General features: G+C 36.5%; 1 protein-coding gene across 1 annotated transcript in view; it reads right to left on the bottom strand.

Moving 5' to 3' along the window:
- Nucleotides 1-1,215: 1,215 nt before the first annotated feature.
- The window catches only part of LOC129738287 (collagen alpha chain CG42342), a 287,063-nt gene continuing 267,395 nt past the window's right edge, over nt 1,216-20,883 (bottom strand). Inside the window, exons 14-16 of the mRNA XM_055729471.1 lie at nt 19,385-19,465; nt 1,824-2,024; nt 1,216-1,756 (exon numbers count right to left, since the gene is read on the bottom strand). Of these exons, the coding sequence (XP_055585446.1) occupies nt 1,586-1,756; nt 1,824-2,024; nt 19,385-19,465 (453 nt within the window). The 3' untranslated portion in view covers nt 1,216-1,585. The remainder of the gene's footprint in view (nt 1,757-1,823; nt 2,025-19,384; nt 19,466-20,883) is intronic.

Genomic DNA, 20,883 nt, shown 5'->3' on the forward strand with positions numbered 1-20,883 from the left:
TTTTTTGTTTTTTTTAAGTTCTCATTTTATTCACTGCCAGTGAGTTCGTTTTTCTTTTTTATCTGCTATTTCTTATGCTGACACTTACTGCTGTTTTCATTTCACCTTCCCTTCATTTTAACGCTTCATCCTTGGCAACAATACTGCACAGAAGCTGCCCAGTAGGAAAGGGTGAAAGAAAATCAACCAATTCATCGATTTAATCGTTTGGGTAATTATTTATCGCCTCAAAGTGCGCCAAGCCGCTATAATCTTTATTTGTTTCTCCTTTTCTACTGGTCCATTCGTCTTTTTGTACTTCTCGAGCGTTTTGGATTATAAATTCCACATTAGCTTCCCATTAGCCTTCTCCTTTCCGTCTAGCTCAATATGCTTCTGGGCGTTAGGGGGCCTTCAACAAGAGCTGAAGAAGTAGGAAAAAAAACTAATGGAAAACGAGGGAAATTTGTCTTGTCCAACGACGGACTATGTATACCGGTTGGTGCAGCAGATGCTGGACCATTAGGAGCAAAAATGCGTCTATAAAATTTGCATATCGCAAAGTGTTTGCTGCCTTCTGGCGAGTTTTTCTTCTGTTGCGAAATTTGCTTAGGGATGTTATAGCAAAGTTGATGTTATAATGAAAAATCTGAGTAAAAATTAAACTAACGAAAGGAATTTTAAGTTTCTTAAATTGAGAAATCATTTTTTTCCAACCCTTAACACGTCTCTTATACCCACAAGTGTAGTAGAACATGTAGCATTTGTTGACGCCCGATTTGGCTCCATAAGTCTCATGTATATCGAATGATTCTGAGCCACGTGCATTATGCTAGCCAGAGACAACATGCTGTTCCCTGGATCGAACCCGTTCACATCGAATAGCGCCGAACACATTTCGTTTTCGCATGAATGCTGATCTGGAAACAATCTGCGTTCGTGTTTCTCATCAAAGACGCTAACCTAAATCGGCCTTTGTTGAAAAAATCTTTCAAATCAGCTGATGGAAAGAAGAAACATTTTACTACAGTATATAGCAAATATTTCAATGCAAATATGTTAGGATTTTTCATGTTGGTTTCATTTGGTTCATTTTGGTTCTCGGACAAATGTACTTCTTTGTCGGGAGTTTTTCTAGTCTGTTCTGTCTAGTTTTGATGTGGAGTGAAAAAAAAAAAATGGTTTCTTAAATTCAAATGATAGGAAATTTCTTTCAAAGATAACGAACTTTCCATATAAAGACAATCTTTGGTGATTTATTCTAGTTTGGAAATGCCGGTTAGCTTATTAAATGAACAAGATGAAACCTTTTTTACAACGAAGATGCTTTAACACTAAACTAACTATTACTAACATTCTGGACATTCTGAAATTAAATCTATTCTTTCAGACATGAGATTGAAAAAGTATTACACCCTGTATCGATCGATGGATTGTTCCTATCTTATACTCAGCTGCTAAATTGTCTAGTTGCATTTTTTTTTTGAATAATTCTGCAAAACAAACCACGATTCACGCATCGCTCACAAAATTTCAACGGGTAAGTCTACAGCTAAAGTTCTCTCTCTCACACTTAAGCCGCACATTTCTTCTTCTCATTTCACGCTCAGTTCCCTTCATGCTCGTTCTCGTTGTATTCGTCCTCGTAGTCTTCGCCCTCTCCGCCTCCGGTTCCGTCGTCTTCTTCCTCCTCCGCGTATTCGCTCTCGTTCTCCGTTCCCGTCACATCCGGCAGGTAGTCCTTGTGCGGTGGCGAGGGCATTGCCGGTTCCTGGTACTGAAAAATGAGCCATCTCTGAACTTACGAAAACAAAAAAAAGCCGACTTCAGCAAATTGGTCTTACCACTTTCGGTGCCCTCCAGCCACATCCCGGTAGGGGAAGACCGTCCATTCCGAGCGGGCAGGGAGCGTCCAGCCCGGGAACGCCCTGGTCACCCTTGTCCCCCCGGTCACCCTTGCGGCCTCGTTTGCCCGGTGGTCCCGGGTCACCTTTGCCGCCCTTCTCACCCCGGGGACCCTCCTGGCCGGGAATGCCATCGGTGCCCTGGAGGTGCGAGATCAAGGATGGATTTGAGATTGGTGTGGTGTGTTGATGAGGAGTTTACCGCTATCTTTGAGGATGCATTCCAGATTTTACCATGCTTGCATTCCAGGATGAACTGTGAGCTCGTGGGAAATGATGCTAAAGTATTCGAAATACCTACCAGGTTTTAACTAAAGAAAAATGTAGTTTCTATAAAGTTCCCGTCAGTTATGCTACGGAATCTGGCAGCTGCTGACGATAAACAGCCGCGATCGAAACTCCTCAACATCTAGACAATCCATAAGAGTGGTGAACATAAAACACAACCCTAACAGTGTTGTGGGTGGTTTATCACGAGAAATATCCATGAGTACATTGTGAAAAGTGGCACGAAGTATGCGCGATCAAACATCTACGAATTAAAGTGAGGAATATTCACATAGATGGATATTTTACTAAGCACGGAAAGGCCTTATTTGATTTGAGCCTAAAATTATTTTGGTTAGAAGTGCCTTTAATTTAAAAAAAAAAAAACTTTTTCTATGCTCGAATGAAATAAACTCGATCTTTCCAACTTTTTTGCAAATTCAAAGATTTAAACCATCGATGAAAATAAATCAAATTTTCAAAAATTAAAGTAAGAGATAAAAAATTTTCGGATCTTATTTTCTAAATGCAATCTTGAACCAAAATAATGATTTTAGTTCGAAGTTTGTCTTTTAAAATATCTGCAATATTAATAATCCCTCTTTGCGACGACGATAACCCAAAACTGTTTTGGCTTTATTTGTCACGGATCAAACCGGACGTAACTGAGGACGCCGTTCGGGCCATGGTCCATGCCAACCTGGGTGTAGAAGAAGCCAACGTTGTAAAATTAGTCTCCAGAGGCAGTGATATGAGCTCTTACCGGTTCATATCATTCAAAGTTGGCATTTCTCCAGACTCCAAACAAAAAGCATTAGATCCTGAATCCTGGCCCAAAGGATTATACTTCCGGGAATTTACGAACTATAATTCCCGACAGTTTCGTGGCCTTCAACAGTGATCAATTTCAACCGCCGCACAGTTGGACATCGGGACGCACCAATCATGTCAGCTCGGAAGTTCTCTTCTCTGGCCACCAACGACCGCTCGATCCCGCCGTAAGTCGTCCCGTTTATCGGTCAGGTGGTTCAGGGGGAGGCTTCCAACTGCCATACAATGGCAAGTATTCTCCTGTTTTATGTTTTTCTCCGAGTCACGCACCTCTGCCTTCCAGCCTCGCATCAAGCGCGTTAATTCAGTTTAACTTCAACCGTTATGACGCCCAATTCAACACGGATGAAAATGTTATGCTACTGCCTGCTGCTAATGACGCTTTTAATATCGAAACCAATCTTGCAAATTTCTACTGGACGTCGGGACGCACCACTCAAGGCAATTCGGAAGCTCTTTTCTCTGACCACCAAAGATCGCCCGTTCCTGCTGCAAGTCGTCCCGTCTGTCGGTCAGGTGGTTCAGGGAGAGGCTTCCTATTGCCATGCCACGGCAAGTATTTTCCAGTTTTACGCTTTTCTCCGAGTCACGCACCTCTGCCTTCTAGCACCGCATCGTATACGTCGTATGCTGCCCGTAGTTTAGCACAAACTTATCTTGATGTCGACACAACTCCTGGGAATTTCACTAGGACCTCGGGACGCACCTCTCAAAGCAATTCGGAAGTTCTTTTCTCTGACCACCAACGACCGATCGTTCCTGCTTCAAGTCGTCCCGTGTATCAGTCAGGTGGTTCAGGGGGAGACTTCCAATTGCCATACTGTGGCAAGTATCCGTCTGATTTCAATATTTCACCCAGTCATGCATCTTTAACTTGTAGGCCCGTGTCGGGGGTGTTGGAAAGGATTTCATCTGCCCGTACGAATGAAACAGCTTGGTGTTATTATCAGAACGTCCGAGGCTTACGCACCAAATCAGAAGACTTTTACCTTGCGACCATCGAGTGCAGCTACGATGTCATTATTCTGACAGAAACTGGTTTAACTGACTCATCCAACTCGGCCCAACTTTTCGGTAATGGTTACTCGGTTTTCCGTTGCGACCGCAGCTCGCGTAACAGTACAAAAAAAATGCTTTGGCGGTGTTTTGATTGCCATTAAACAATGCCATCCAAGCAGCTTTGTGACCACGGAATGTGGGATTGACCTGGAACAAGTCTGTGTTGCTGCTACCATTAATGGAAAAAACATACTCTTCTGTGCTGTTTACGTGCCACCCGACAAAAGTAATTGTGTTCACATTATCGAGTCCCACGTGGCCACTATACGTGAACTGTGTAACCGTGCTACTGCTGATGAGTCAGTTTTGATATGTGGCGATTATAACCAACCTCGTTTGATGTGGACTGAAAGCGAAACAGGTGCTAAACTAATAAATGTTGCCGCCTTAAGCGCCGCCGCCTTAAGCGCCGCCGCCGCATCCTTGATCGATGGAACTGATTCGTTAAATCTGATCCAACTCAACTCTATCAGGAACCATCTCGGACGGACACTTGATTTGTTTTTTGGCCTGAGTAACGAACAAATTGAAATAAGAAATGCCCCTGACATTCTGGTACCTGTAGATTTGCACCACCCGCCTGTCGCATTCGATTTACCAGCTGCTGTGTCGGCAAGTAACTCCTCGCCAAACACTTCGGATCGTAGGAGTAGACCGTTAAATTTTCGGGAGACGGACTTTTCGCTGCTTTTACAGTACTTGAACAGCATTGACTGGGATGCAGTTTTCGGCAACGCATCAGTAGACGTTATGACTGAAACTTTCTGCAATTTGATTGGTACTTGGTTGAATTCGCATGTTCCCAGATTTAAACGTCCTGTTACACCTGCTTGGAGCACGGCCAGTTTGCGACAACTTCGACGCGAAAAAAATGCATGTTTACGAAGGCTTCGGAAAAATCGAACGGTTGACTCTCAACTACAGTTCAAAGCAGCAAGCACAGCCTACCGCAGACTCAATGCATTACTGTACAAACACCACGTTCTGCGTGTACAATCTGGTTTACGTAAGAACCCTCGAAGTTTCTGGACTTTCGTAAATTCGAAACGAAAATCGAGCTCCCTACCTACCTCAGTCTTTTACAACGATGCTGTTGCTGATTCTCCAGACACGTGTTGCAATTTATTTGCTGAGAATTTTCGGGCGGTCTTCCTGGACACTGCCTCTTCCGAAACTGAGTGCTCTGATGCCACGTTTCACGTCCCGGCGGATTCTATAGATTTCAACACCTTCGAGATCTCTCGTTGCCGCTAGCCCAAATCTATAACCGATCATTTCAACAACGTAAATTCCCGGACTATTGGAAAAATTCCTTCATGTGTCCTGTCTTCAAAAATGGCGAACGACGAAATGTGAAGCAATATCGAGGCATTATGAGTTTATCGGCAGGATCCAAGCTTTTCGAAATTGTTGTAAGTTAAGCCCTCTTACGCGCTTCCTCACATTATATTGCCGCTGAACAGCATGGGTTTATGCCTGGCAGATTGGTGAGTACCAATCTTTTAGAGTACACTTCGTTTTGTCTGAACCAAATGGAAAGAAAAAAACAGGTCGATGCTATATACACCGATATCAAAGCGGCATTCGATACGATTGATCACGGAATCTTACTCGCTAAGCTAGCTAAGCTCGGTATTCATGACAACATGATCTCTTGGTTGAAATCATTCCTCACTGAGCGGTGTATTAGGATTAAATTTGGTGATAGCATATCATTTCCATTTACTAACCGATCTGGCGTGCCGCAAGGGAGCAATTTGGGACCTTTACTGTTTGTTCTGTTTTTCAACGACTTGATCCTTAGCTTGGAAATTGGAACCAAAATAGGATATGCTGATGATCTGAAACTATTCGTTCCAGTTGAATCCACTGTCGATTGTGCACACCTTCAATCTTTACTAGATCACTTTGGTGAATGGTGTAGACTTAATAAGCTATCAGTCAGCGTCTCCAAGTGCTCCGTTATAACATTCCATAGAAAGAAAACGCCAATTTTATATGATTATAACATCGATAACCAGCGCCTTGACAGGGTATTTGAAGTTGACGACCTTGGAGTTATCCTCGATGCTCAGCTTACGTTCGATAGTCAACGAACTTCAGTTATAAGAAAGGCGAATCGTCAGCTTGGCTTCATCTCTAAAGTAGCACGAGAGTTCAGAGACCCATTGTGCTTGAAGTCACTCTACTGCGCACTTGTCCGGTCAGTTACAGAACATGCTGCAATTGTTTGGGCTCCCTATCAGTTATGTTGGATTTTGCGAATCGAGCGTGTACAAAAGCGTTCTGTTAGATTCGCTCTACGACATCTACCCTGGCGTAATCCTGAAAACCTTCCCGCATATTCCGACCGGTGCCAGCTTCTGGGATTAGAAACATTGGAACGCCGCCGAAAAACCCAACAGGCATCATTCATCGCAAAAATACTGAACGGAGAAATTCAGTCGCCAAACCTGCTAGGAATGATCAACTTTAATGCTCCTTCGAGGACTTTACGTCATCACTCTTTGCTATCGAATCGAACCCACCGAACATCCTACGGCCATAATGAACCAGTTAGTGCAATGATGCTTACGTTCCAGATTGCTGAGCATCTTCATCAATTGGGGGAGCCATCTAGCCGATTCATCAAACGAGTACGCCAGTCTTCATTGTTTCGTGTTATCTAATTGTTTTGTATAGATCCTTAGTATAGATAATTCATTAAAACAAAATGTTCGATGAATAAAACTTAATAATAATAATAATAATAATAATAATATTAGGCAATACACCGAGAATATATGGAATTTTGTGCAGATTTTTTAGGTTAAGATCAGGTACTGTGGATTTTTTTCATTCAAATTTTGCCCTTTTTTTCATAAAACAAAACTTAGAAAATTAACTCAAATTCTACTTTATATTAATGATTTTCAGCTGAATTGTGTGTACAAACAAATTTTGAATAAAAAAAATAAACCTGGAAATTGAATTGCCAATTTTTAAGCTCACGATCTCTTGAATTCCTCAACAATTTTATGTTGATTGTAAAACCCATTTACAAGCTAAATCTTTTTTCTAAATTTTGAATCTTTTGTGATTCTGAAACTGAATTCAAAAACTGAACTTTGAATCTGTTTTCGAATTTCTATACGATTTCTGAAATTTACAAAAAAAAAAATCAATTTCGGAATCTTAATTCCAGATCACAATTTTAAATATGAATTTTAAATAATTAGTCTTCATCTAAGTTTTCAATTTTTTATCGTCATTTTGAAGCTTCAAATGTTTGGAATTTGTATAATCCGAGGTTCACTTATCTGACTACCTCGGATAAGCGGGATTTTACTGCATATATTTCGAATCAAGAACAGAGAATTTGGAACTGCTGTTGTTGCATTTCCATTTTATTAGAATCAATAAAAATGGAAAAGCAATATTTTAAACTCAGCACAACAATTTCACTAAAGGAATCAAGAATTTTTTTCTATTTTTTTATATTCCAAAACTAGTATAAAAATATTGAAAATGCATATGACCCATTCCAGCGTGACGTCACAACGTTTGCAAAACAATTTTTTGGTATATTGTATGTAAGTTTTACAGGTCATATCGCACATTGTTAAAAATTGTACATTATAAGGTCAAAATTTAATTCTCTACAATTTGAAACCAAAAGTATTTGTATAGAATAAATAGTAAACAAAATATAAGCAAAAGGAATCGTGACGTCACAACGCGCCTCTTTTTCCACTTTTCAGTTTTTTTTACAACGCCGCATTTTTCTGCTCTTCTATTGATCAAATTTTATGAAAATTTCAGGAAAGTATCGATTTATTACAACCAACAAATCGCTGTTTTTGATTTTTTCAAATTTTGATTTCAATTTATTTTAGGGCGATTCAGTTTCGTGACGTCACACCGCACCATTTTTTTAAAGCAGGGTTTTGCAAAGCGTTGTGACGTCACGAAATTTTATGGTTAGCTACATGAAATAAATCAAAGTATAATCTTAAAATTAATGCTTAATTTACTAAAAATGCTCAAAAACTCAATAAATAATGTGATTTGGTGATGAAATCGATCCATTTATTCCCAAAAATTAAAAGGAATTAAATCTCAAAGGCCCATATAAGCAGATAAGGTTTGCAACACTGCTCACATCAATTTTATTCGAAGTTTTTTTGTGCGTTCATGTGAATATTATTTAGGACAGAATTAAAACTAGGAAATATTTATTCGTAAAAGCGTTGAAATGTGTTTCTGAATCTTTTTAATCTTTAATTGCAAAGGAAACGAAAAATAAATGATAATTTCAAAGCTTTCGATATTTTCAAAGATAGTTAATCGACACTGGAGTGCCTAAATCAGCCATCTAATGAAAATCTTATAAGTTGCAAGCTTAAATAGATTCTAGGCCTAACACAAAGTCCAGTGCCAAATTTGGGGATTGGCCTACGGAAATAGAGGGCACAAAGTTCCTAAAATTTGTATGGAATTATGAGAAATTGGGTTTGGAAGGACATGAAAACCAAGTTATGCACCAATTCCTGAAGTCCCTATCGGCTGATTTGTTTTAATTATAGTCATTCACAAAACCTTCATTATGACAAATAGTTTATCTCAAGATCCCATTTCGACAATGGTTTAGTTTAAAAGGTTTTTGAGTTTCAAAAATTAGCTTCTGATGGGTCAAATACAAAAAAAATACCTGAATGATCGTTAATCGACGTTTATTTTGAACGTTTTATAGCTGTTTTATGATAACTCTAATCGAAACGCGTTCCTCAGATGAAATATTGTCATAATCAGAGCTTTAAAATATTCAAATTAAAAGAAAAATTGGTTGATAAAGACCTAAATTATTGACGGAAAACGGTTTTTTTTATCATGCCGAACAAAATCTACATGAGTAGTCACCAGTTAAAAATCAATTTTCTTTCATATTTAAATTTATTCGTATCGAGTTTTTAGCATTTTCCGGGTATTTTAATGAGCACACGTTTTCATTAAGTTCCAGCTACTCCAACCAGCATTAAAATATTTTCATAATAATTGTCTTACTATACTTCATCCACAACATTAGAAAACGCGTTATAAAATTCGGTGAGTTGCATCGTTGCCAAGTGCATTGTACGTGTATGACAGTGCCACGTTAGGACGCTTTGCTCTTCTCGTCTTAAGCGCGCGGTAAAATTCAGTGAGTTACGCCGGTGCTAAGTACATTGTTAGTTAGGACGTATAAAAACGCGATGTACTCGATAGTGTGCGACGCGACGATTTTTAACTTTGCTTTGATCACATCCCTTCCCAAAGGGAATCCAGATCTTATATACCTTTCCCATTAACAAACCACCCTTCCTGTGACGACCGTGGAGATTTAGAGGTGTATTCGGTCTCTAGTAGCAACGGAAGTCGAACTAACAATCCTTCCCTTTCCCCGATGAACCGTAAGGACGTGGCCGGCGCCGTTATTGACCATTTAAGATAAGGAACCTTTGAAACGTGCACACAGAAAATGGTAAGCTAATCCCAAGCCCCATTTATTTGGATCTATGTGCAATTTTGATGGTTCTTGTCAATCACGGAGTAGCAACTACTGAAATGTACGGTTTATCTAAGCTCAAGCTCAAGCTCAAGCTCATGCCGAACAAAATCTACATAATTCCATACAAACTTCAGGTGCGTTGCGCAACTTCTTTCCTTAGAATAATCTGACCCAAATTTTGCATGAGACCTTGTGCTAGTACATATTTGAATTTATTTAATTTTGTAATTCAGTTCAAAGTCTCTTTTGTGAGATTTTATGTGAACACGGGGTTCGATTTGAATTTTCTAGTGACATTCTTTGAGGTAGAAATTTCAATAAGGGCAGTTTTTTTTTATGAAAATAATGTAATTAATTTTATTAATTAATTTTCTATGAAAATCTTATGAGTTTTTTTTATAAGAAAATTGATCTATTAAGTTTACCATGTTCAAAGATTTTTTTAATCTCATTACATTTATTTCATGGAACTTATTTTGTTTGAACATAATGCCAGAAAGAAATAGAAGTTACTAGCGGCGATTTTCATTCTAACATAGATATATGAAGAACTTGATCTTTTGCAAGATTTTTATTCAAATCACAGATAACTACCTGCTTTATGATTCACAAATATTCTTTTACAAAATCGATGAGGATTTCATTTGTTTGATAGTTTGTTTACTCTTGAATCAAGCGTTTTAAAGCGCTGTTTTATAAGTTTTATTAGAAATGATTAAAAACAACTGAGTTAATGCAAAAAAAAAACTAGTTTCTTTAAGAACTTGATAATAGAATTCGTTTATTGAAGCACATTGTTGTGTTGGACTTGTATTGAAGAGATACTATCATAGTGTTGAAGTAAAAAGTCTTGAACGTTTTCGAAAAAAAGTAAATAAATTTTCGTGACGTCACAACGCATTCTTTACCCGGGTGCAACTCACAACCTGCTAAACCGATTTTCAATCTTAAAATTGCATTAAATTCCATTCAAAAAGTTTGAAGAGACTCCAATTTTCGACAATATGTGAAATTTCAGTAAATCACAAATTTAAAAACAGTAGAATTTTCGTGACGTCACAACGCATAAAAATAGATACCTTTATCAACGATTCTGGAGCTTAAACTTGCAGTGACTGTTATTTATCTTATATCATGCTTAAAAGATGGCTTTTTTACCACCATTTTGCAATTATTGTTTTTGACATAGCTAGATTTTTGACAAAGTTATGTTATAAATATAAAATATTTGCAAAAATGAATTTAATTTCATACTAAAATTTTTAAATTTCAACGTTAACATACGCAATTCTAAAAAAAGGTAGCTGAAAATCTTTTAATGGAAAATGACACTCAAGAAATAACCTTTCTAACGCTATGTAATTTATTTTTGGATAATGAAAAATAAAAATCGGTTCTCCAGTTGAGGGGTGCTTGGAATGGGTCATATGACTTTACAAAAATTTTATTAAAATTTGATATGAAATGCAACACCAAATTTCAATTTTTTATTTGATTATTCGAATTAAAAATCAAGAATCTTAAACTGGATACGAATATAGAAATTCAATTTTATTTTTTAAAATTGTGGAACCAGAACCAGTGGATTTAATTTAATTTAAAATTTAATATTCAGATCTGAATTTCTATGAACAAGTGAGAAAATTTTGAAAAAACTTTAGATGAATTTTGAGATTGAGATGGGTTTTTGTGGTTTTTGCATTAGTTTTTAGTTTAAATTTTTACTCTTAAATAATCTTACTTTATCATCAAAATTTGAATATAAATTAAAAATTATCTGTGTAGAATAAAATATGTTGCTTGCTTTTATGGACCCTCATGGGGGGCGGGGGGGGGGGGAGGGTTTAAACCCCCAAAACACCCCCCGTTCCTACGGCGATGGAGTAGATGCACGAGCACCAAAGAGGAAGTGCGCCGGTACATCAAGTACAGGACAATAGGAAACATTCGAGGCTCGAAGTGCATACAGTGGCTGAGTTATCATAACCTAACCTCCCAAGTTAATGTCATCTCTACACAAAGGTTTTCAGAAACACGAGATTCTATGACTTTCAAAGTAAGTGAGGAGGAGTGAGCGGGTGTTCAATAAGTTTGTTTACTAATACAGACCCCGTTCGTTTTTGGCAACATGCCCGAATATTTTGTGTTGCCAAAATCGAATGTTGCCAAAATCGAACGGTTTTTTTTCTGAAATTTTTTTTTTCTTATTTTTACAAAATAACTATTTTAATAATCAGTAACGTTAAGTTGAGTCAATTTCCGACAATTTTTTTGAATTTTTATAGTTTTTTTCTCATGTTTTTGATGCATTTTGCACTATTTTTGTTTTGTTCATAATCTTTGTTTTTTTTTGTCATTTTTGCTGTTTTTGTCGTTCTTTGTCATTTTTAATTTGATTTTGTTATTTTTAGACTTATGTTTGTATTTGTTTTTGATTTTTTTTATTTTTTCAACATGTAATTTTTGAGTACTTTAAAAAATTTTAAAAAATCTTTTGATTTTTTCGTTGTATTTTATCCCCATTTCTGAACGCAAAAAAATATTGTTGGTAGTTGTCTAAATTATATCGGTCCCGTTATAAGAAAAACTCAAAGGTAATGTCGCTTCTAAAAACCGTTCGATTTTGGCACATGTGCCAAAATCGGATGTTGCCAAAATCGAATGTTGCCAAAATCGAATGTTGCCAAAAACGAACGGGGTCTGTATATGTAATAAGAATATTTGCTTAGTTGTTTGTGGTCTGTTGTTGAAAAAACTCCATGAGTTCCGCAGTTGCAAAAACAAAAACCAAAAGGGCTGAATTGTGAACACACACACACACACACACACACACACACACACACACACACACACACACACACACACACACACACACACATACACACACACACACACACACACACACACACACACACACACACACACACACACACACACACACACACACACACACACACACACACACACACACACACACACACACACACACACACACACACACACACACACACACACACACACACAAAATTTCGTTGTACACGCATGAACAAAAAAATTTTACAACTAAATTTGTTTTTTTTTTGTTTGTTTTGGCCAATGAAGTGAATAAATCCGGGCAAATCCAGGCATTTTTAACTGAAATCCGGGTAACCGGGCCGGACCGGACTTTGCCAAATTTTGTGTTAAAAATCCGGGCAAACCCGGCTAAAATCGGGCATATGCAACTATGCGTTACTCATGAAGTTTGTTTATCAACAAACCACAGAAAAGCTGAGCAAATAATCTTATGTTAGTAAACAAACTCATTGAGAGCCCCGCTCACTTCTCGCCTACTTACTATGAAAGTCGGAGAACCTCGTGTATCAAAAAACCTTGTTCTTCACTTACGCAGTGCAAAATTCAACGATGCCCTGGTACAATAATGTGTTTTAATAGTCGAATGCTGGTGAAGCCATGATAAATTGTTGTAAAAAAGACAATCTGATGGGTTTGACAAACAGATTTTACCGTGGCGCAGTCTAAGTCAATGGTCAACCAACGAAAGTGTAAAAAAAAAAAATTTTTTTTTTCTCGAGGGAATTTATGCCACAGAGAACAGACGTACAAGCACGAACAAAAAATCTTCCAAAAAGTGTGTAAAATTTCAAATGCTGACATTAAAAAAATACGTTAGAAATTGACTTGAAATAGTGCCATCTATTGCGCCGTTCAAAAGTTATTAATCGCAGCGCACTAAATTGGACTGCGCACTCATGACTGCGGCATTTGTGCGAACTTGTACATTCGTGCGACCTGTCAAATCAGTGTAAGATCTGTCGGAGTTCTGCACGCTAACCCCTTTTTCAGCTAACCTTTGTGCGGATTACTGCGACTGCAAAACATTGCACGAAATCCAATTTTCAATGAAAGGGATAATGCAAATCAAATTTTCAAGTGGCCAGTTTTCGAAAAGGCCCAGCCAAAATACAAAAAAAATGTTCAAAACTATCGTTGGAAATTTTACACAAGTTTCGTGGGCTAGCTTGTATGTCTGTTCTCTGTGTTTAAGCATCGTTTTGGCTTATTCATCCCGAAAAATTGCCGCAATGGGTGAACGAAATCGTGATTTTCTTGATTGCTGCGATGCGCGTTGCTCATAAGGGTATATACGGAAAAAAAAAACTGTCAATATATCCTAAAAGGCAACAGATATTTAAAAATATATTTGAATGCAACCCATTTGAAAATGACTGGAATCAGGAAGAATAGAGACCACACCGGCTGAAACATACCACCTTTTAATGGACTTTGGTAAGATCGTTCCTATTTTTAAATTTAATGCTTTCACACCATATTTAATTTATTTTGCGTATGAGTCCTATTTGCCAAGTAGGATTTCCTATGTATATATCCCTTCCACTACCTATCTGAATACAGCACCCTGGGTCACATGAACTGTCTGCACCTGAAAAGTTCATTTAGCTGTATCAGATCATCCCCATTATGATTATATTGGGGCTTATTCTGCGAGGCGAATGACGTGAAGTGACTACGATTTTAAGAGTCACCGTATTCTAGCAGGCGAATGCCGTGACTTGAATGAACTTTAGGTGACTCGAATGAACTTTTTTTAATGTCACCGTATTCCCAGAGGCGAATGGCGTGACTCAAGTCGGTGCCAAGTGACTTTTGAAGTCGTAACCTATTACGCAGGTGACTTGAAGCAAAACCATTTCGAAAATAAAATTTTTATTCGAAATTGGGTCAAACATGTATAATTGAGAAAAAAGAAAGTTGAAGCAATTAAAAAATCCATAAATTAACAAACGGTATGATCCTAATTTTTATGTTTCCTAAATTCCAATTCAACGATTGTAAAGTGATTGTGGGCTTTTTTTTGCTAAAATTGAAGCTGATTTGAACCTTTTAATCATTTTTCCGAATGTGCTTTTGAATACTGAACCTTTTTTTTCAAACAATATTGAAAATGGAATGGATTTCAACTTACAAGATTGTCGTCAACAAAACTAAAAGTTTACAATAAATTTTCAAGAAAAATTTTCTGGATTCTGAGTTTTTCAAGCATCAATCAGCGGGGCTGAACTAGAACATGATCTTCTTTGAATGGCCATCTTGTCAAAATATGATGATAATTAATTATAGATAACACACAATGTTTTTTTTTATGCAGAAGATGCTTCTGATGATTTTATTTTGAGTTTTGAGGACTTCATCGCAGCTCCGTTATTTCCGCCTTTTGGTAGTCCGCGCCTCAACTTCTCCATTATTATTCGGAGCAAGTATAGTAGAGCAAGCAAAAGTTCGCTCAAAATAGGTCATTCCTATTTAGGATGCAAGTTTACGTGAAATTCCAATCTATGATTGAAATCAATCCGATTTCTCAAAAAAAAAAAAAAACAAAAAAGTTGTCCTCCGGAAGATTTAACATACTGCTGCTTCCGATAACGAACTGCGGATTGAAGCAGGAAGACTGTTGTTACTGCTGTTTGCCACAAAATATCTATTGCACCTATTCGGATCATTTTCAACTTCTCTCGCTTCTATTCCATCTGCTTGCAAGTTAATTATGCTCGCCTTATCATATCCATCCTCGGCTTAATCACCCTCTCCTGAAGTTGGTGGGTGCCGCCTGACCAGACCACGCTTTGTATTTCTCGTTCTTTCCACGCTCCTGGAATGAAAAAACTCATTCAGTATTTGAATTATTAGTAATCAAAATAAAACTTACCATCCTGACCATAATCAAGTGCCATCGTCTATCTAACCGGCCCAAAAATATGGAATAAAAAAATCGCGGAATTAACGAGAGTTGGTTCGCACTTATTGCATTGGAATTCTAACCATTTGACAGTTCTAGTAATTCATTTTGCCTCATTCAAATGAATGCAGTGGCAAAAGTCAAAGAAAAACCACGGAAAGGTGATGCAAAAAATTCAGTCTAACAGAACAGAAACTTTTTCGTTGTCAGAAAGTGAATATATTGCTGCGAGAATAAAAGATAAACATAAAAATATGACTTATAATACTGAGTGAAACTTTTTTTGTGCAAAAAATATTCAACCAAGTATTCAAATTTGAGCATAGAATTGGTTCGATCTGCATCACCTGGTTTTGTAATGACATTCTAAACAAAAATATTTCAGATGAACTCCAATGAACTATCCGCGTACAAGATCACTTTGTTTTATGAGGTTTAATATTACGTCGATTGCATATGTATTAGTAGGTAATAAAAATAGGTGTAAAAATTGCTCACGTAGTTTTCGAAAACATACTTTTTTCCTACCAAAGCTTTGAACTAACTCTCATTAACATAATTTTGATTAAGTTTTTTACTTCAGTATCCATTTAAATTGTTTTTAAATTCAAATAATAACAATAATTTCGCTGTTGTAATTCCATTTTTTTTAGTTTGACAAGTTTTTAGTCGATTGGATATAGACATTGACAGAAAATCAATAAAACTACGATCGGCACATTTCGTATCTTTGTTTACTTTAATCTCTTAAAATAAAAGTCAACTTTTAAAAAATGAAGTAATCTCAAACCACCTCTATTTAAACTTAAAATGGCGTCGAATATTCTATTCCCGAAAAACGAATAACTTATCTACATGAGGAAAATTAATCTGAACTTTTGATTCTGAATACAAAAGAATATGAACTTTGAATCTGAAATATATGTGAAATTAAATCTGAAACCCTGGTTTGAAATTAAATTTGCGATCTATAAATCTGAATTATGAATCTATAAAAGAATGTTTATTTGACATTTTAATTTTTAATTTGAGATATGTTTTTTGAAAAAGGTCCTTAATTTTGAATTATCATGGATTTTAACGAAAACATAATTTATCTGACAATCATTAATATAGAATGAAATTTTAGATATCAGTTTTCAATATTAATTTGATCTTAGAATTTGGAATTCTCTATCTATTTAACGTTTTTATTCTATATTTTTAATCTACTTATATCTGAAATTTTATCACGTACGCAAACCCCAATTCTCAACACGAACTAGAACGAAAGATAATTTGAATTCCACTTAAGGATTTACAGCATATTTGATAAAGATTGGTTTGATTTAGTACTTTGGTTACATAAAAATTAAATGCGTTATTTTCAAAATCTTCATGAATGTGACGTCATCCAAGATATTGAATATCACACTACCTGCTTTGAATGTTCCTTACATGTTTGACAGTTCGCATGGTGAACCCGATGAAACTGGTTCATTGCCTCTGGAACATCAAAATGAACATCAAGCCACCGAGGCAATGAACTAGTCACCGTGAGTGAGTCGCCTCTCGGAATACCCCGACTAGAGTCACGTGACTACGACTAATGTGACTACCAGTCACTTCATTCGCCTCGCAGAATAAGGCCCATTGACTTGTCATGGTGTGCATTATAGTTCCACACTTATTTTCAAAACCAACACTTGTAATAAGTTTTTAATCCAGAAACTCGTTTTGGCATCTTGTGTTTGTTTTGGTTATTGAGTTGTACTTTGTGTATCAGCCAATGCAAGATGTTTGTGGTCACCCAATGCTATGCTACGCTATGTTATGCTAATTGTAATCGTTTTAGATAAAAATTCATGCGCCGGATAAAAAAAATTCACAAAACTATTGTTTAATGTAAAAGGCATGTTCAGTTTGATGACATTTGCAGATCTGTTCAATGAAAAACTTTTGTAAAGACTTAAAAAAAGTTTTCAAAATTATCTTTTTCATGAAACAAAATTTGTTACCCACTCATTGATTGGTGATTTAATCAGACCAATTTGACATTTGAGTGATTTTTTTTAAATTTTTTTCTGTTCTCCAGCCCTAGGATTAGATAAGTTGTATCTTCGTTGAAATGGCTCAGAATACCGTGCGGGCAGTTATAACGCTTTTCTAGCAACGATTGCACAGGGAGTAAGGTTTGAATTAAAATAATTGAGAACTAATTATATCAATACATTTTTTTTTAAATACGAAATATTTTACTGACAGTTGTTGCTACTCACCCTGTATGTAAATCAAAAGTAAATTACCTAAGTAGAAAATATCAAAATAGAACAAACCGGAACTGTATTCCTATGAATCCGGGGCCAAGACCAAATGGATGTGATGGGGAGGGACGGGTGCAAGAAATGAAACACAACATGCAACATGTTCTCTATGTATTTGTTCTGATGCTTAAACTTTCTTTGTACACAGTGGGTCACCGCAATTTGTTTGGTTCACATTGTCACAGAGCTTTATTTACAAGAGAGAGTGGAAAATTATGAAAAGGGATTAAAAAAAAATGAGCACCACATTCCGGTCCGGAAACTTTATGTTTAAGCTACAGAATTTTATTTGATGGTTCATCAAGAAAAAAGTTTGATATCGGAACGGAATGCGGCGTTCTGCTTAAACAAATGGAGATTCACTAACAAATCGAATGCGTATGGGCTGAGGTGACTGTCGGTTCGATTGGTACACGACCTTGTTGCGGAGTTTTGGTTGTTTGTATTTTTTTTTATCAATAATAAATCTCTTAAATACTAAAAATACATTTCATGAGGGATTGGGACGAGGAACGGGGATGTTGGAGCGCATTCCCAATGGTTTCTGGTAGGTTTTGTTCGCATATGTACAATCCTAAGCAGCCGGCTTCTTTCTTTGCTTAGAGTATAAATAAGTTAAGTATTTGCTGCCGGTATTGTTTTTTTTTTCTATAGAATTCTTGCTATCTATTTCGGTGCAACCTAAAAATTTCTTGCCGCAGCTGTTGACCTTGCCCCAATTATTGCCGAATCGATTGAACAGTTCAGGACTGGCTCAATTTCTTTTAGAAAGTTTCAATAAAATAAAGAAAGTTTAGAAGTTAAAGATTTTCCTAATTTTTTTTAGCAACATTTCAACGCGTTTACGTTAAAAAGAAACAAAAAAGTTAGGTTGTAAAATTGAATTGAGTTGTTTTTGACATTTCTTACGTAGAAGAAACTCCATAAAATTCATTACAACAAAGCATACAAGTCAAGGTCAGTACTTGGTGTTCTGACTTTTGCAGAAAGTAGGCGCGGTGAAGTGGGTTGATGCTCGTTATATTTGTTTACAAACTAGTGCGATAAAATCAAAAGACGAGCTTAGGTCTCAGCTGTTCTAAGGATTAAGGCAATCAACATGGCTGATTCTGAAATTTGAAAAATCACCATACTTGTATACAAGTATGGTGGTTTTTCATGGTTGTTTATTCTACAGTGTTGCCAAAAACATTTCTATTTTTCAAGATGAATTTTAAAATCTGAATTCTTTTAATTTTTGAACCAGTCTGGTGTGAAATTTTCACAGTCAAGATTAGGCGGGTCGATACATTGTGAGTAGACAAAATGCAAAAAAAATCTTTAGTCAAGTGGATGCCTGAGCGAAAAATGAGAAATCGTAGTCGTGCTTAGTAAATTAAACAAGCGCAATGTTTGGGTGGGTATGGGCACTCAGACTTGGCTGATCAAACTATAAACTATAAAATCGGTATGATTTATGGATTGGCTACTCTCTATAAGATCGATAAATTTAGAACATTCACACGCCTAACCCATTCCGTTAAAATTTCAGTGTTTTGGCAGCTGCGATTTTCTGTTCTTTCCGTTCTGGCTTAACGTTTCGGATTTGGAGTGGGATCAAGGCCGAAACTAGTAATATCTAATCTCACAGAATAGAACGAAGACAGGAAGAGCTGAGAGCAGTGAAGGGAAAATGACCTATATATTTAGGTGGGGGACAAATCACTCAAACGTCTGGTTCCAGGCAAATCGTGCTTAGACAACTGAGGATATTTACAGGCAGTCCGGGATCACCTCTTTCGCCCTTGATGCCGGTCTCTCCCTGGGCGCCCTTCATGCCGTCCAATCCGGGGGGTCCCTGTTGATTTTTGGTTGGAAAATGAAGAAAAAAGTAACAATTAGTGGGGGACACTCACGATTTCGGGTATTAATTGTGCAAATAGTTGATTTAAGTGAGTTTGCGTGTCGATTAAGTCAGTTGGATATTAGTTCTTCAACATTCTTTACAACAGATCAACTGATCAATGTTAAAAAAGCCAGTGCAGAGAAATTCTAATAGTGATAGGTGAAAATAATGAATTAGTAAATAGCTTTACGTTCGTAGGATTAAAAAGTTACACGATTATTTAAAAGAAAGTGCATATGTCATATTTCGAGTAAGTGCTTGTGATTCATTAGTGTTAGTGTCCAAACATTCAAACAATAATATCCAAGCTTAAAGATGAACCTGATTCGGAAAGTTTTAACGTTGTCTTGAATATTTGTGCTACAATCGTTTACTTTCAGACTAAGGATCGCAGCAATCCTTGCTCGAAACCGGACGTTGTTTTTTGTTGCTGCGATTTTTTGTGACCATTTGATAATTTTGACAATTTGGACATTGTCAACAATTTTGACAATTTTGACAATTTTGACAATTTTGACAATTTTGACAATTTTGACAATTTTGACAATTTTGACAATTTTGACAATTTTGACAATTTTGACAATTTTGACAATTTAAAAAATTTTGACAGTTTTGACAATTTTTAGAATTTAAAAATTTTTGACAATTTTGACAATTTTGACAATTTTGACAATTTGACAATTTTGACAATTTTGACAATATTGACAATTTTGACAATATTGACAATTTTGACAATTTTGACAATTTTGACAATATTGACAATTTTGACAAATTTGACAATTTCGACAACATTGACAATTTTGACAATCTTGACAATTTCGAAAATTTTGATAATTTTGACAATTTTGACAATTTTGACAATTTTGACAATTTTGACAATTTTGACAATTTTGACAATTTTGACAATTTTGACAATTTTGACAATTTTGACAATTTTGACAATTTTGACAATTTTGACAATTTTGACAATTTTGACAATTTTGACAATTTTGACAATTTTGACAATTTTGACAATTTTGACAATTTTGACAATTTTGACAATTTTGACAATTTTGACAATTTTGACAATAAAGGGGCAAGAATATTGAAAGAGTGTAAAAGCCTTATCTGAAACGTTCTTCACTTTGGCATGTTCTGGCTTAAATTGCAGACGAACATTTTTAAACTTCCAGTCTAGTGTCCAGTGTCCATCCGATAACCTATCAAATTTTAATACCAATATTTATTAGTTTTCGACACACTTTGGCTTCCGGGGGTTTCCGGCTTCCACCGGACATTGAATAAACTCTGGTTTTTGCTCAGATTGGCTCTGCCCGGTCATAGTAACTACAGCATGGCTCAAGGCCATCGGGGTCTAACACGTTTTCCCA

Source organism: Uranotaenia lowii, chromosome 1 (genome assembly GCF_029784155.1).
Source record: "Uranotaenia lowii strain MFRU-FL chromosome 1, ASM2978415v1, whole genome shotgun sequence".
Taxonomy (NCBI): domain Eukaryota; kingdom Metazoa; phylum Arthropoda; class Insecta; order Diptera; family Culicidae; genus Uranotaenia; species Uranotaenia lowii.